General features: G+C 38.0%; 4 protein-coding genes across 4 annotated transcripts in view; 1 reads left to right on the forward strand and 3 right to left on the reverse strand.

The window, feature by feature from the left end:
* The window catches only part of LOC114520728 (2-oxoglutarate and iron-dependent oxygenase domain-containing protein 2-like), a 29193-nt gene extending 21570 nt beyond the window's left edge, over positions 1–7623 (reverse strand). The window contains exons 1-2 of the mRNA XM_028541062.1: positions 7440–7623; positions 6665–6718 (exon numbers count right to left, since the gene is read on the reverse strand). Of these exons, the coding sequence (XP_028396863.1) occupies positions 6665–6718; positions 7440–7553 (168 nt within the window). The 5' untranslated portion in view covers positions 7554–7623. The remainder of the gene's footprint in view (positions 1–6664; positions 6719–7439) is intronic.
* Positions 66–1724, reverse strand: LOC114520724 (UDP-glucuronosyltransferase 1-9-like). Its single transcript, XM_028541053.1, has one exon. It carries the CDS (start codon positions 1671–1673, stop codon positions 120–122), a length of 1554 nt encoding a protein of 517 aa, XP_028396854.1. The 5' UTR covers positions 1674–1724; the 3' UTR covers positions 66–119.
* On the reverse strand, positions 2217–4093 carry LOC114520727 (UDP-glucuronosyltransferase 1-9-like). Its single transcript, XM_028541056.1, has one exon. The coding sequence runs from the start codon at positions 4014–4016 to the stop codon at positions 2472–2474; it is 1545 nt and encodes a 514-aa protein (XP_028396857.1). The 5' UTR covers positions 4017–4093; the 3' UTR covers positions 2217–2471.
* A 108-nt stretch (positions 7624–7731) lies between the features above and the next one.
* Positions 7732–13146, forward strand: LOC114520504. Its single transcript, XM_028540789.1, has 13 exons — positions 7732–7921; positions 9170–9281; positions 9401–9494; positions 9568–9622; positions 9738–9878; positions 10158–10235; positions 10504–10586; positions 11089–11190; positions 11322–11467; positions 11805–11970; positions 12344–12456; positions 12561–12645; positions 12850–13146. Exons 1-13 carry the CDS (start codon positions 7810–7812, stop codon positions 12901–12903), a joined length of 1341 nt encoding a protein of 446 aa, XP_028396590.1. The 5' UTR covers positions 7732–7809; the 3' UTR covers positions 12904–13146.
* The last annotated feature ends 446 nt before the right edge of the window (positions 13147–13592 follow it).

Consider the following 13592-nt stretch of genomic DNA (forward strand, 5'->3'; position numbering starts at 1 on the left):
TTTGATAAATTTATAGTTTTCTTAACATTTCAAAATTGTCTACTTTTTTTTGATACACCCTGTATATTGAAATTTTTCTTGTTAAAAATGATTTATTTAATGCGGCATATTATGCGTCTTCATTCGCCTTTTAGTTTTTGTTTACTTCCACAACAACGAGATAAACAAAATCTTAAAAGTGTTACGACTAAATAAACAAGAACATGCCAAAGAAACAAACAGAAAGCAATGATATCCAAACCAAGATACTTCCACAATGGAATATCTTGAGCATAAGATCTCAAGTGATCACCGCCAAATTTAAGCACGTGGTTTATCCAGTAGGCTGCCTCTTCAATGGGTGGAACCCTCTCGGATTGAAAAATAGCAGATACCTTTTCTACCTTTGATTTGTAGGACGGGTTGGTAACGACTTCCTCGATTGCTGAAACCAGTTCGTCGACAGAAAATACCTTCATGTTCAGTTTGAGGCCAAAACCATTCTTCTCCATGCTACCAGCGTTTTGAATTTGATCTCCAAACACTGGGAACCCAATGATTGGCACACCAGCAGTCAGTGCCTCTTGCAAGCCATTTGCACCGCAATGAGTGATGAAGAGTTTTATTTTCTGGTGGCGAAGCAAGTCTAACTGAGGCAGCCATTTTCGTGAGATGAATTTGTCCGACTGGTTATTGGGTTGCAGAAAACTTTGGGTGATGAATTTGTACTTCGTTCGTACGAATGCTTGAAGTAATTTGTCCTTCACCTGAGCTGGCATGGAGCTTAAATTTGAACCAAATGAGACAAGGACGACACCGTTATCAGCGTTGTCAGCAAACGACTGGAGTTCCTTGGGGAGCGGTTTGGGTGTAAGGTTTAGCAGGTGAGGTAATCTTTTCTCGTTTGGCATCAAAGGTGGATTATTATCAAGTATACTTGATTGGTGAACGATCCACAATTGGGCTTTAGCCTGAAGATCTGTCAGTGAAATATACGGTTTCTCTGGAACAACTTCGTAAATGAGTGAGGAATTCATAAAAGGACTTCGTCGATAATAGGCCAGGTTCATGAAAGTATTAAATAAACGTTCGAGGAAGGTCATTTGATCTGGGTGAACCGGGTTGGTTGATATTTTAAAAGGGATCACAGTGGGTAAGATGGGAGCTCGGGTACACTGAGGGAGTGCTGCGTGTCCAAATATAACGAAGGGGATATTCAACTTGTAGGGTATGAGAGTTAATATTACAGCGACTGCACTTGAATCTAGCAAAATCAAATCCGGCTTAAATTTTTTTATATTCTGCCTAAGATCAGCATCCCGGACTATTTTAGTTGCAGCTCCCTTTACAAGCGAGTCGACGCCAGTAGACATCATGGGACGAAGTAACGACGGTTTTTCAAAATATGCATTCCAAATCAAACTCACCAATAGACGATTATCTGGCAACTCACCCAGACAATGGTAAAGCAATGGTTTAACCCCATAGTTTTGTAGTTTGTTTTCCAACTGAGGTGGGATTGTGATGCGTACGTCGTGTCCTTGACTTTGCAAATATTTCCCGACGTTCGCAATTCCGACCAGATGACTGTAGAATGGCATTCCAAGAATGAGAATATTCGCAGCAAAACAGCATTTGGCTAATTCCAGTATTACGAAGAGCTGAGCGAGCGTTTTCTTGATAATTCTAGTCATATTGAAGTATAAATGTTTACCAAAATGTTTACGGAATTATTGTCACACGTATGTCTTAGGCAAATAACAACAAAGTTCAAAGGTTATTTAGATACGTAAGGTTCAGATTTTTTAAATTTTTTTTAAATCTTGAAATTTGAAACCAATCTAACTATATGCCCTTTGAGACCAATGCCTCGAGCCTGGAGGGCTGTTTCTCTGTAGCTATCGTATCTCCGTCACGTAAAATACTGCATGATGATGAAGTGAATGTAAAATACTGATGATAATAAAGGTTAATTACACATCTTTCTCGTTCTTCTTATTCATCATTAATTCATTATAAATACCTAAACTGGCTAAACAGATCTTTCTCTCACATTTCATCAGGTGTTCAAAAGGCGTTCAAAAGGGCTGTCTTTTGACAGCTCATCATACACATTTGATACCTGTGAAATGACCATTTTCAGACTTAAAATATACAAAAGGTTAATAATTCAGACGATTCGTTTTTACCGCGTGCAAGCTTCAAATCTTCTGTGTAAATTATATTTTGTTGGGCATTTATAAATCTTTTTATTCATAAAATTTGAAGTACAACTATAAAGAACTGAGGCTAAAGCCCCGCTTACACTACGCGCGATATTTGGTAGGGCACGGATAAAACTTGCACTCTGCACTCATACCATTTTTATCCGTGCTTGGTTCAAGTACTTGTAAAAGTGGCACAGCCGAAACCGTTACCACCTATCGCGCGTAGTGTAAACAGGGCATAAGTCTACGCCAATTTTCGCGGTGTCCTGTAGACAGCTGTGCATGCTATTCGTCCTTCACTTTTTGTTTACTTCCACAACAACGAGATAAACAACATCTTAAAAGTGTTATGACTAAATAAACAACAACATGCCAAAGAAACAAACAGAAAGCAATGATATCCAAACCAAGATACTTCCACAATGGAATATCTTGAGCATAAGATCTCAAGTGATCGCCGCCAAATTTAAGCACGTGGTTAATCCAGTAGGCTGCCTCTTCAATGGGTGGAACCCTCTCGGATTGAAAAATAGCAGATGCCTTTTCCACCTTTGATTTGTAGGACGGGTTGGTAACGACTTCCTCGATTGCGGAAACCAGTTCATCGACGGAAAATAACTTGATTTCGAGCTTGAGGCCAAAACCATTCTTTTGCATGCTAACAGCGTTGTATGGTTGGTCTGCAAACAATGGAAAACCAATGATTGGCACACCAGCAGTAACGGCCTCTGTCACGCCATTGGAGCCGCAATGAGTGATGAAGAGCTTTGTTTTCTTGTGGCGAAGCAAGTCAAACTGAGGCAGCCATTTTCGGGATATGAATTTATGTGATTGGTTTTTCTGCTGGAGAGAACTTTGGATGATAAATTTGTACTTCGTTCGTGTGAATGCTTGAAGCAATTTGTCCTTTATCTGAGCTGGCATAAAATTTAGTACGACGGAACCGAACGAGACAAGGACGATACCATTTTCAGCACTTTCCAAGAACGACTGGAATTCTTGAGGAAGTGGCTTTGGTGTGAGGTCCAGCAAGTGAGGTATTCGTTTCACATTAGGCATTAAAGGTTTGTTATAGTCAAGCATGCTGTGTTGTCGAACGATCCACAACTGGGCTTTAGCCTGAAGATCTATCAGCGAAATATATGGTTCATCTGGAAGATATTCGCTAATAAGTGACGAATTAATAAAGACACTTTGCCGATAAAATGCCAAATTCATGAAAGTATTAGACACACGTTCCAGGAAAGTCATTTGAAAGGTGTAGGTTGAATACCTATAAGGGATGACAGTGGGCAAGATGGGAGCTCGAGTACATTGAGGGAATGCTGGGGATCCAAACATGGCAAAGGGGATATTTAACTTGTAGGGTATGAGAGTTAACATTACAGCAATTCGGCTGGAATCCAGCAAAATTAAATCTGGTTTGAAAGTTTCAATATTTTTTTGGAGTTTAGTATCTCGGATTATTTTTGTTGCAACTTGATTTAGTATCAGTAGTCCATCACTGGCACTAGTTGAAAAGAACGATGGTGATTCCAAAACCTCTTTCCACATCGCTCTCCCCAGTTTATGCTGTTCCGGAAACTCACCCAGACAATGGTAAAGCAATGGTTTAACACCACAGTCCTGCAGTCTCTCTTCCAACTGAGGCGGAATTGTGATGCGTACGTCGTGACCTTGACTTTGCAAATATTTCCCGACTTTTGCAATTCCGGCCAGATGACTGTAATATGGCAACCCAAGGATTAAAATATTCGCTGCAAAACAGTATTCTGCGAATGCTACGATTACGACTAGCGGAGCGAGAACTGGCTTGGCAATTCTAGTCATACTAAGTAACGTGTGTTTACCCGAATTTACAGCACTACAGCGGCTCAGATCCTCTGATCGTCAGACGCCACGCTATACACAAATCTCACAAGTAAAGTTACGAATTCCGTAAATTACGCAAAACATTTCCTTAGATTTCAGTAAAATTTTTTTGACGAACGCTGCATAGTAACATGAAGTATTGCGGTGAATATTACATCATTAGGAATGACAATTTTAGTTTCAATGCCATGTATAAAACGCGTTTAAAAATAATAAATTTATTTTCACTTTCCAAGAAATTTCCTCAAAGTTTTAGTCGTGGTTCGTATCCCCCGTATAATTAAAAAAAAACATGTGTCTAGGGTTAAATTCTGTAAGAGGTTGGTAAAAAAGATCATAGTAATTAATTCTTTAGAGAACAACAAACCTCTATATATCTCTAATGAGGACATGTCTAAAATACAATAACACTTCTTACATATATTTATATATCTAATCCATTTGAGTGTAAGTCTATTGGATGGTGCGAATAATCGTATATTTTTCATTGAAAGAATGCATCTATGTTGAAATTTTCCTTGTTAAAAATGATTTATTTAATGCGGCATATTATGCGTCTTGTATGCAAAATTACGCGCCGATATGTGCAAAATTAGTGAAATTCGCGAGGCTATTTTTCGGCAAGACTTTCGCGAACAAACTTTACAGTTTAACTCATTAACATGGTCAGTCTGGCTGTGGTATTGGATTTCGTCAGTTTTACATCTATCACTTAAAATTTTTCTATGGTTGAATTTGTCTATCACTCTATCTAACCTAAGAATTCCTTAAGATTACAGCTGCCCGTCATTATTCGTCTTTTTGTTTTTGTTTACTTCCACAACAAAGAGATAAACAACATCTTAAAAGTGTTATGACTAAATAAACAACAACATGCCAAAGTAACAAACAGAAAGCAATGATATCCAAACCAAGATACTTCCACAAAGGAATATCTTGAGCATAAGATCTCAAGTGATCACCGCCAAATTCAAGCACGTGGTTAATCCAGTAGGCCGCCTCTTCGATGGGTGGAACCCTCTCGGATTGAAAAATAGCAGAAACCTTTTCTACCTTTGATTTGTAGGACGGGTTGGTAACGACTTCCTCGATTGCTGAAACCAGTTCATCGACGGAAAATAACTTGATGTCCAGCTTTAGACCAAAACCATTCTTCTCCATGCTAACAGCGTTCTGTGGTTGATCACCAAACATTGGTATACAAAGAATTGGCACACCAGCAGTCAGCGCCTCTTGCAAGCCATTTGTGCCGCAATGGGTGATGAAGAGTTTTGTTTTCTTGTGGCGAAGCAAGCCAAACTGAGGCAGCCATTTTCGGGACATGAACTTGTCTGACTGATTCGGTTGTAAAAAACTTTGTGTGATAAATTTGTACTTCGTTCGTGCGAATGCTTCAAGTAATTTGTCCTTCATCTGAGCTGGCATAGAGCTTAAAATGGAACCAAATGAGACAAGGACGACACCATTTTCCGCGCTTTCTAAGAACGACTGGAATTCTTGAGGAAGTGGCTTTGGTGTGAGGTCCAGCAAATGAGGTAATCGTTTCTCATTCGGCATTAAAGGTTGGTTATAGTCAAGCATGCTGGGTTGTCGAACGATACGCAATTGGGCTTTAGCCTGAAGATCTCTTGCAGAAATATACGGCATCTCAGGAATATATTCATTAACGAGTGAGGAATTGATGAAAAGGCTCGGCCGATAAAATACCAAGTTCATTAAAATATTAGACACACGTTCTAGGAAAGTCATTTGGTCCGTGTAGGTTGAATACTTATAGGGGATCACAGTGGACAAGCTGGGAGCTCGAGTGTACTGAGGGAGTGCTGTGGATCCAATTAGAACGAAAGGGATGTTTAACTTGTAGGGTATGAGAGATAACATCACAGCGACAGGACTGGAATCCAACAGAATCAAATCTGGTTTGAAATTTTTAATATTCTTCATTAGATTAGGATCCCACAGTAATTTTGTTACAATTCGATACAAGATCGGCGGGTTATCACTGTCATCACTGGTTGAAAAGAAAGTTGGTGGTTGGAAAACATGTTTCCACATTGCTCTTTCAACTAATTTCGCCGGAAACTCACCCAGGCAATGGTAGAGCATTGCCTCAATGCCATAGTTTTGTAGTTTGTGTTTCAATCGAACGTACGTCGTGTCCTTGACTTTGCAAATATTTTCCGACGTTGACAGTTCCGACCAAATGACTGTATAATGGCATGCCAAGAATCAAAATATTGGCTGCAAAACCATATTTAGCGAACGCCACGATTACAACTACCAGGGTGATAGCTGGTTTGGTGATGATCACCATATTAGAGTAACGTGTTCACCCCAATTTACCGGCAATGTTACCGCTGCGAACAGTGACCGCTCAGACACGCAAATTATACTGAAATCTTACAATCGATTTTCTAAATTCTGAGATAAAGCAAAATATTTCCCCAGATTTCCGTGAAATTGTTAAAAATTGTTAAATGGTTGTTAAATAAAACTATTATATGAATATCTAGTAGATATTTTTTCGTGTGTGGACTTGGACACAGGAGAGTTTTAAGACTGAAAAAGCTGCCTGGGTGCAATGGAAGCATCATTGTCCAACTTACCTCAACTATTATATTTCCAATATCTTCCTCTGTGCATCCAATATTGGAAAAATACTAAAGGTAGAAGCAAAATTGTCTACCCATGGTCTACCTCAAACCATGGTCTTTACCTCTGCCTCATGGCCCACAATGCCTGGGGCATTGTGATCGAGGAAGAAGACACTGGGTTAGGGCAGATGTTGGGCAAGCACTTTTTCAATAATCATTGTAAAATCATCTTCTTTACATTACAATTAAAATGGTGTTCATGCACATGGCAAGATAATTTATTGGCTGTTGGCCCTCCAATCTGATTTAGACCCTCATTTAATCCATGGTTTTCAAATGCCACTCATATCTCATACTTGTCATATCTCATACTGGGTAATGTCCAGTTTTTATATAGTTAAAAATTCCCAGTTATTTGAAGGATGTATATAAATTGAGGTGTTTTTAAGGATTAATAAGTACTCCTAAAAGTCCATCCATTTTATGGTGGATCACCCCCTAAAGTGGCATGTTCGTAACCAACTTCAATAGAATAAAAGAGGACAGAATTCAAAGGTGGTTCACATGTTAGATTCACATAATCCAATGTTCATTCAATGATGAATGATAAGTGTCTACATTTATATCAGAAAGTATGCAGGTTCTCTCATAAATACTATTGAGATTATTGGCATCACAACAAAACCTAGCTACCATGTAAGGTGAGCCCACTGCATGATAGTGAGGCTGGGCAAGTGGGACAATAGCACAAGGGGTAAACCTGAATTTCTGAGATCACCTCACTGACCTCAGCATATTTGCTTCTGAAATCAGCTTCATCGCCAGCATAAGTTACATGCAAGCCCAGGGATTTCAAATAAATATTCCTTTCGTAAAAGCAACGGCAAATATAACCCTGCATGTCTTGTATAAATTCCTAGAATTCTGGAACAAAAGAAATTTCCTGATTTCGAGGAAATATGATTTTCCTACACTTCGTTGATTATATTATTATGGTCCCCAGGTTTTTCCTCAACGAGCTCGGTTCTGGCCTCTGGGGACGATCTATTTATAATTTATAATTTATAATTTAACACATTTCGAACTTCTGAAACTTTTACGTTTCATTACAATATATTTGAGTGTTTTCTTTCTTATTGGTATCTTTCCATAAAAATATGCCTGCTGGGAGACATCGTGCGTCGGCTAACGCGCCTGACAAGGCTACGGTGAGCGTGAACGAAAGAATTTTGAAGGAATGCCATGATTTGTACATGGACAACAAGAATGGTTCGTTGTTACATTTGTAATATATATTAATTATCATATATCTTGACCAGTTGACCCATCGCAAGATATTAATAGGCTCGTGCCATATAATTCGTATATTTCTGTATGTATATATAATATTGAATCGTTGATAAAGATAACGTGGGAAATGTAGCACCACTTTTTCAAAAATAATTTCACAAAGGACCTGTTGTGTTGTTCAAAGGTCCAATGGTTGCCGTTTATACAGTAACAATTCCATGATCGCCGATCACACGCAAAAAAATGGACAATTTGTGGTAGATCTGCAAACAAATAGTTATAAGTCTTCCCACAAGCTAGTTGTGAACAAGATGTCGAACACCTTTTGACTTTTAAGACTTGTTCAAATTGTCATAAAAAGTTTGGAACATGCTTTTCAGAACTCGTAATATGCCCAGAGACGCCAGAACAGAGGGCAGCAAGGGCAGCTGTTCCCTTTTTTTTTACCAGCAGGGGCAAGGGGGACAAAAATGCCCTTTCATTTTAAAGGATTAATTACATCCTATATCTGAAGTAGAAGTGCCACAAACGAACATCAAAATAACACAATTCCTCTAAATGCCTCATTAGTCTTTAGGCACAGAAATTATCTGGGAAAGAGAAAGCATGAGGATTGGAAGTTCAACTGACGATGTTTTGCAAACTTTCTTTATTAAGGTGTCGCTAAAGGTGTGCCCTTTCACGAAAAACTGCCCCCTTTGCCCTTGCATTGTTCTGGCGTCCCTGAACATGCCCGATGAGATCTGTTATAAGATAGCTCACAGAATTCGAGACATGTGCGTCATGCACTTAGCTCTGTTTAGGTAGAATACCCTATCTGTTTGGACTTGCATATTTGTGAACAATTCATGAAATCTGAGTGATTGAATTTTGGTATATGTTTGATTGGTCAAAAAGCCTGACAATCAAACAAATGATCAACAGTAATCACAGTAAGAGAGTTGTTTACAGTACTTGTACATAGACATGCCAGGCAACAAATAGATGCAATTTCTTTATCATCTGCTTACTACTCAAACACTGAAACATAAACACTTAAACAAAAACACTGAAACATAATAAAATATTTGAGGCTTATCCATCCATGCTAAAATTTTCAATATTATGTTTAGTGAAGACAAGCAATATCCAAGAAATTAAGTGCCTCTTTAGTTTGACAGTTTAAAATGAACAAACAGAAATGTTTATTGACCTAAATTCTATGGAAATCTAATCTACCTTTTTAAGGTTTGGCGTCAATTGCAACAGGACTGGATCTATCATTGCTTGCTCCTCGAAAGAAGATAACTGTCTTACTGATTGGCAATCATTCTGCTGGCAAAAGTTCATTTGTGAATTGGTAAGATGATTCTCTCACTCAAAATATTGTGTTTGGAAAAGTTATGCAACCCCAAAGGTTATGCAAACAGCAAACCTCTAAGTAAATCCAACCCTTGATGATTTATTATACTTCTCCAGGTACGTAGAGGAACATGTGCAGAAGACAGGAGTAGCCATCGAGACACAAGGATTCACATTTGTCACAAGTGGCAGAAAACGAGAGTCACTCACAGTAAGTTTTCTGGTGTTTTTTTGATATTTATACACCAATATTTTTCATTGAAAACAATCAATGTTTATTATAGGGGCAGGCTACCTTGCATTTGTATCCACATTTCAAAGAGCTTGTTGGCTTTTCCGGTAAGTTTCTTTTTTCTCCTGACTTTCTGGCCAAACTTGCATTGTGGGTTCATATAACAACCATCACAAAATTCTAAAGAGCACTAGATCATTCAACTTTAATCTTTATTGTTAGGTGTCGTTGAGTATCTTTCTACCGAAATTTCAACATCAAAACAAAAGAAGTTTAGCTTAGTCACCTTTGTGGATACACCTGGTTTGGTCGATGGTGACATGAAGTATCCATTTGATGTTGATGAAACTATACTGTGGCTAGGTATGTTAAATGCATATTATATTCATACTACAGGAATTTAAGCAGAATTTTTTTTACAGGATATATTGAGTTTGAAGATTCAATCTTTATGTAGTATGGCAGAGCAGTCATTCATTAGCTTTTACTTCTACATGTAGTTGTTCATTTTAGAACTGCCACCCCTGGAAACATGGTGATATATCAAATCAAATTTTTCCATGAGTTAGGATCTTACCTCACCCATAATTCTGCTGTTATTCATAGAAGAAATAAAGACTGTTATTATTATTATCTTAAAAGGGAACAGAGCGGACCTCATATTTGTCTTCTTTGATCCAATTGGCCAAGCTCTGTGTAAAAGAACTTTGAATATTGTCGGTAGGTTTCACAACATCCATATAACAACAGATATTGACCCAACTATTAAGAAAAACCCCAGCCGCTTTCGCAAGTTTTGATGCGATTTTTAATGCGATCTCCTCCCTTTGATAGATGTGAACGAGCGTATAGTTATGGATGCTCTGATGTTGAAGTGCTCTTCAACGAACATTCAGTAACTTCCTCGCTCGTTTACATCTATCAAAAGGAGCAGTGCGCCTTCACTTAAAGTCGCCTTAAAAAATTCGATAACCGTTTCTCGTTTTAGAAAAATTGAACGAAAAACAACCTGACCGAATCAGGTTTTACCTCAGCAAGGCGGACACGGCCGGTCACGAAAGCGATCGACAGGTAGAAATCTTTACTCTCCCGAGGAGACTGGATTCCATTTGACTGGGCTATTATACTGCTGGATTCTGGAACGATAATTTGTAGCGGGAAATTCAAGCCACTTCCTTTTTTAGTATGTTTTGAGCCGAAATGATCAACACTAACCATTGAAAACTCTATTTAGTTTACGTATTTTAAACTTGAGCTAATTAAGAGAGAAGTATTCAAAAACCTAAACAGTAATTGCCGGTCAAGTGGCATTTGTTTTGGTATTTTTGTAATACACTCTGAATAGACTTTATGCATAATGACGTAACAAGCCGTGACACCTGCAGGGAATTCTGGTCTTAGTAGTCACGGCGGGTAATTTTAAAGTTTGAATTTTTCGCCGTGACTACTATAACCAGAATTCCCTGCAGGCGTCACGGCTTGATACGTCATTATCACTGATAAGGTCATTCAATAGGATGCGTTATCCAGACTTTGTATATGTATCAGTGTTTTGCAATATGTTGAATTCTAGAGAGTATTGATGCAGATCACACAAGAGCTGTGTAAAAGACCTGGATTAAACAAGGCTGGATTTGATATGCCGACCATATACGTTCCGAATTTGATCGATAAGGTGATTACGTGCATTCTATATTGACTGTTTATCGACTATTATGCATTTTCAGTCGTTATCTGCGATCTTATAGATATTTGCCATGTTTGTTTTCAATATTGTCTTTAAAATTCCGCGTGCATATTTAATAGCCTGCCAGATGTGTGAATCAAATTGAAGAAGTGTGCAAGGAGATTGAAAAAACCATAAACCAAACGATTCAAAATACCTTGAACACTTTGGAAAAGGATTGTCAGAACATCTCGACACTCATCGATAAGAAACTAAAAGAAGACAGGCAAGTGTATTGCATTAATCCCATCTCTCTCATCTAAGAAACTGCTCGAATTTGAACACTTTCTTCACGAATTTCCTTTTTGCGGAGAAAGCGTGTTTTTGAAAGAACAATGCGCAAAGTTGACCAATCAGAAACGTGCTTTATCCGCTAACTACGTCAAAACAAAGACTTCCTGTAAAGGTCTATATATAGTTACTGAACGACCAGAATCAAGTATATGTGGAGGTAACTCTGACTTACCTATTGAAAATGTTGTTGAAAGTTTTCATACGAGCAGCCCCAGATGTAAAAATTCCACCTACGTTGCTTGAATTATTTTTCTAATTGATTTGTTTAGTGAGAATCGTTCTTCTAATCTCTGGGCACGGTTTAAAAGCTATCTGTTTATTTTGTTTGGATTGGTCATGCCGTTTGCACTGATCTTGAGTGTTTTAGCGAAGCAAGGCGATGTATTACAAAAACTAATTGGTAAAAATTTGGTCGAAACGCTTCATATTTATACGGTAAGCTTTCGGAAATCTATGAAGTAAAGTTTCCTATATAATACCAGCCTGACTATAGCTGGTTTCACTCGTGTGACAGATTTAGCACTTGCTGGTCGACTCCAGATGGGAAAATATTTATCAAATCAAGTAGAATCTTCATTGTAGGTTTTGACCTAATGTTGAGTAGATGTTATGTGCAATTTAACGAAATTTGCTCACTTCCACAAGGCATAATTCAGCAATAAGTGTACCACCTAGTGTTTCGCTATGTGTTAGTCTTGAAACCCACCTATAGTCTAGTCTTTGCCCCAAAAGTTGCTAAACTCCAAGTGCAGGCACGTGTCGTTAAATTCTAATAAGATAAACATTTTTTGTTTTGTTTTCAATCTAGACTCCTGTAGAAAAACTGTGGTCTTCAATACCTCCCAACTATTATAATCATTTCCTCATTACTATTGTATTATTCTCAATACTCTTTCTAACCTTGGCGAAATTCGTGGGAAGGTAAGCCAAAGCCGGTTTATGTCGTATTATTGATGTATCCGTTTCTTATTTGTAGTCAGTTTCGTTATTGATACCTTTTCTCACCGTCAATGTTTATTTCCAAGGTTGAAGCCTACATTAAGCCGTAAACAACAGCGACTACTGGCCGAAAGGAAAAGTTTTGTTCAAACTGTTGTTCATCCTAAAAGGGTAAGTGTTTGGATTAGTCTAATTCTACTCAATCCTGATTGGCTGTGACACTGACCCACGTGACCCGCGGATCAGTTGTGCGCGCAAAGTCGCGGGGGGGGGGAATTCCTAACAATCTATTCTGCCTGGCATTGAAGACATGGAAGCAGTCAAGCAGCCTATTTTTGACAAGCTATAACACTGGTAAATTATTTTTCAATTTAGGAGAAACTGTATAAAGAATACTTACAGCAAAGTGTAGCGGAACACGACTTATAGATTTAGGTAGAAAAATTGAGATTCTAAAATATGGAACAGTAGAGATTCTGTAAAACGTGAATATTTTTAATATTTAACCCTACACTTAGACTAAACTTTATAGTCATTAGAGTGTTCACATTCTACGAAGTCTTTGCTGTCCTAGATTTTATTATGCAAGCTTCTGAGCGGTTTCCATAATTGTGATCCTAACTAGTACATTCACACTGTAAGTCTGAAATAATTTATAATAATAATAATGATAGTGATAATATTTTTTCGTTAATTACTTATAAACGCGTACCTTTTAGAAACTAGAAACTAGAAGCTTTCAGTAACCTCAAAATATTTTGGGAGAATTTTGATTGGATTTTAATGAATCAATCCAGCGTGTACAATCATATCAAGGTTAGACTCATCTCTCATATACAGAGCCCAGTTCTGAAGAAACTTGAACCACATCGAAGGCGTACCTAGCGTAGTCCTGTGACTTGGTGAAGTGCAAGAACTACTGGTTAAAATTTTGGCGAATTCCTAGAAAATATTGAGGAATATATTAGACACTAGACCAGCGGGTTCCACTAGACACACAGCATTTGTCATTTGAAAAAGTAAAAGTTTATTAAAAACACCATGGATAATAAAATGAAAGTCTTTTAACTATCCATGAAAACACGAAGTAAGTGAAGTAAGTGAGGGATGGTCAGCTC

This window comes from Dendronephthya gigantea, unplaced genomic scaffold (assembly GCF_004324835.1).
Source record: "Dendronephthya gigantea isolate DGI-Jeju-01 unplaced genomic scaffold, DenGig_1.0 000016F, whole genome shotgun sequence".
Classification (NCBI taxonomy): Eukaryota; Metazoa; Cnidaria; class Anthozoa; order Malacalcyonacea; family Nephtheidae; genus Dendronephthya; species Dendronephthya gigantea.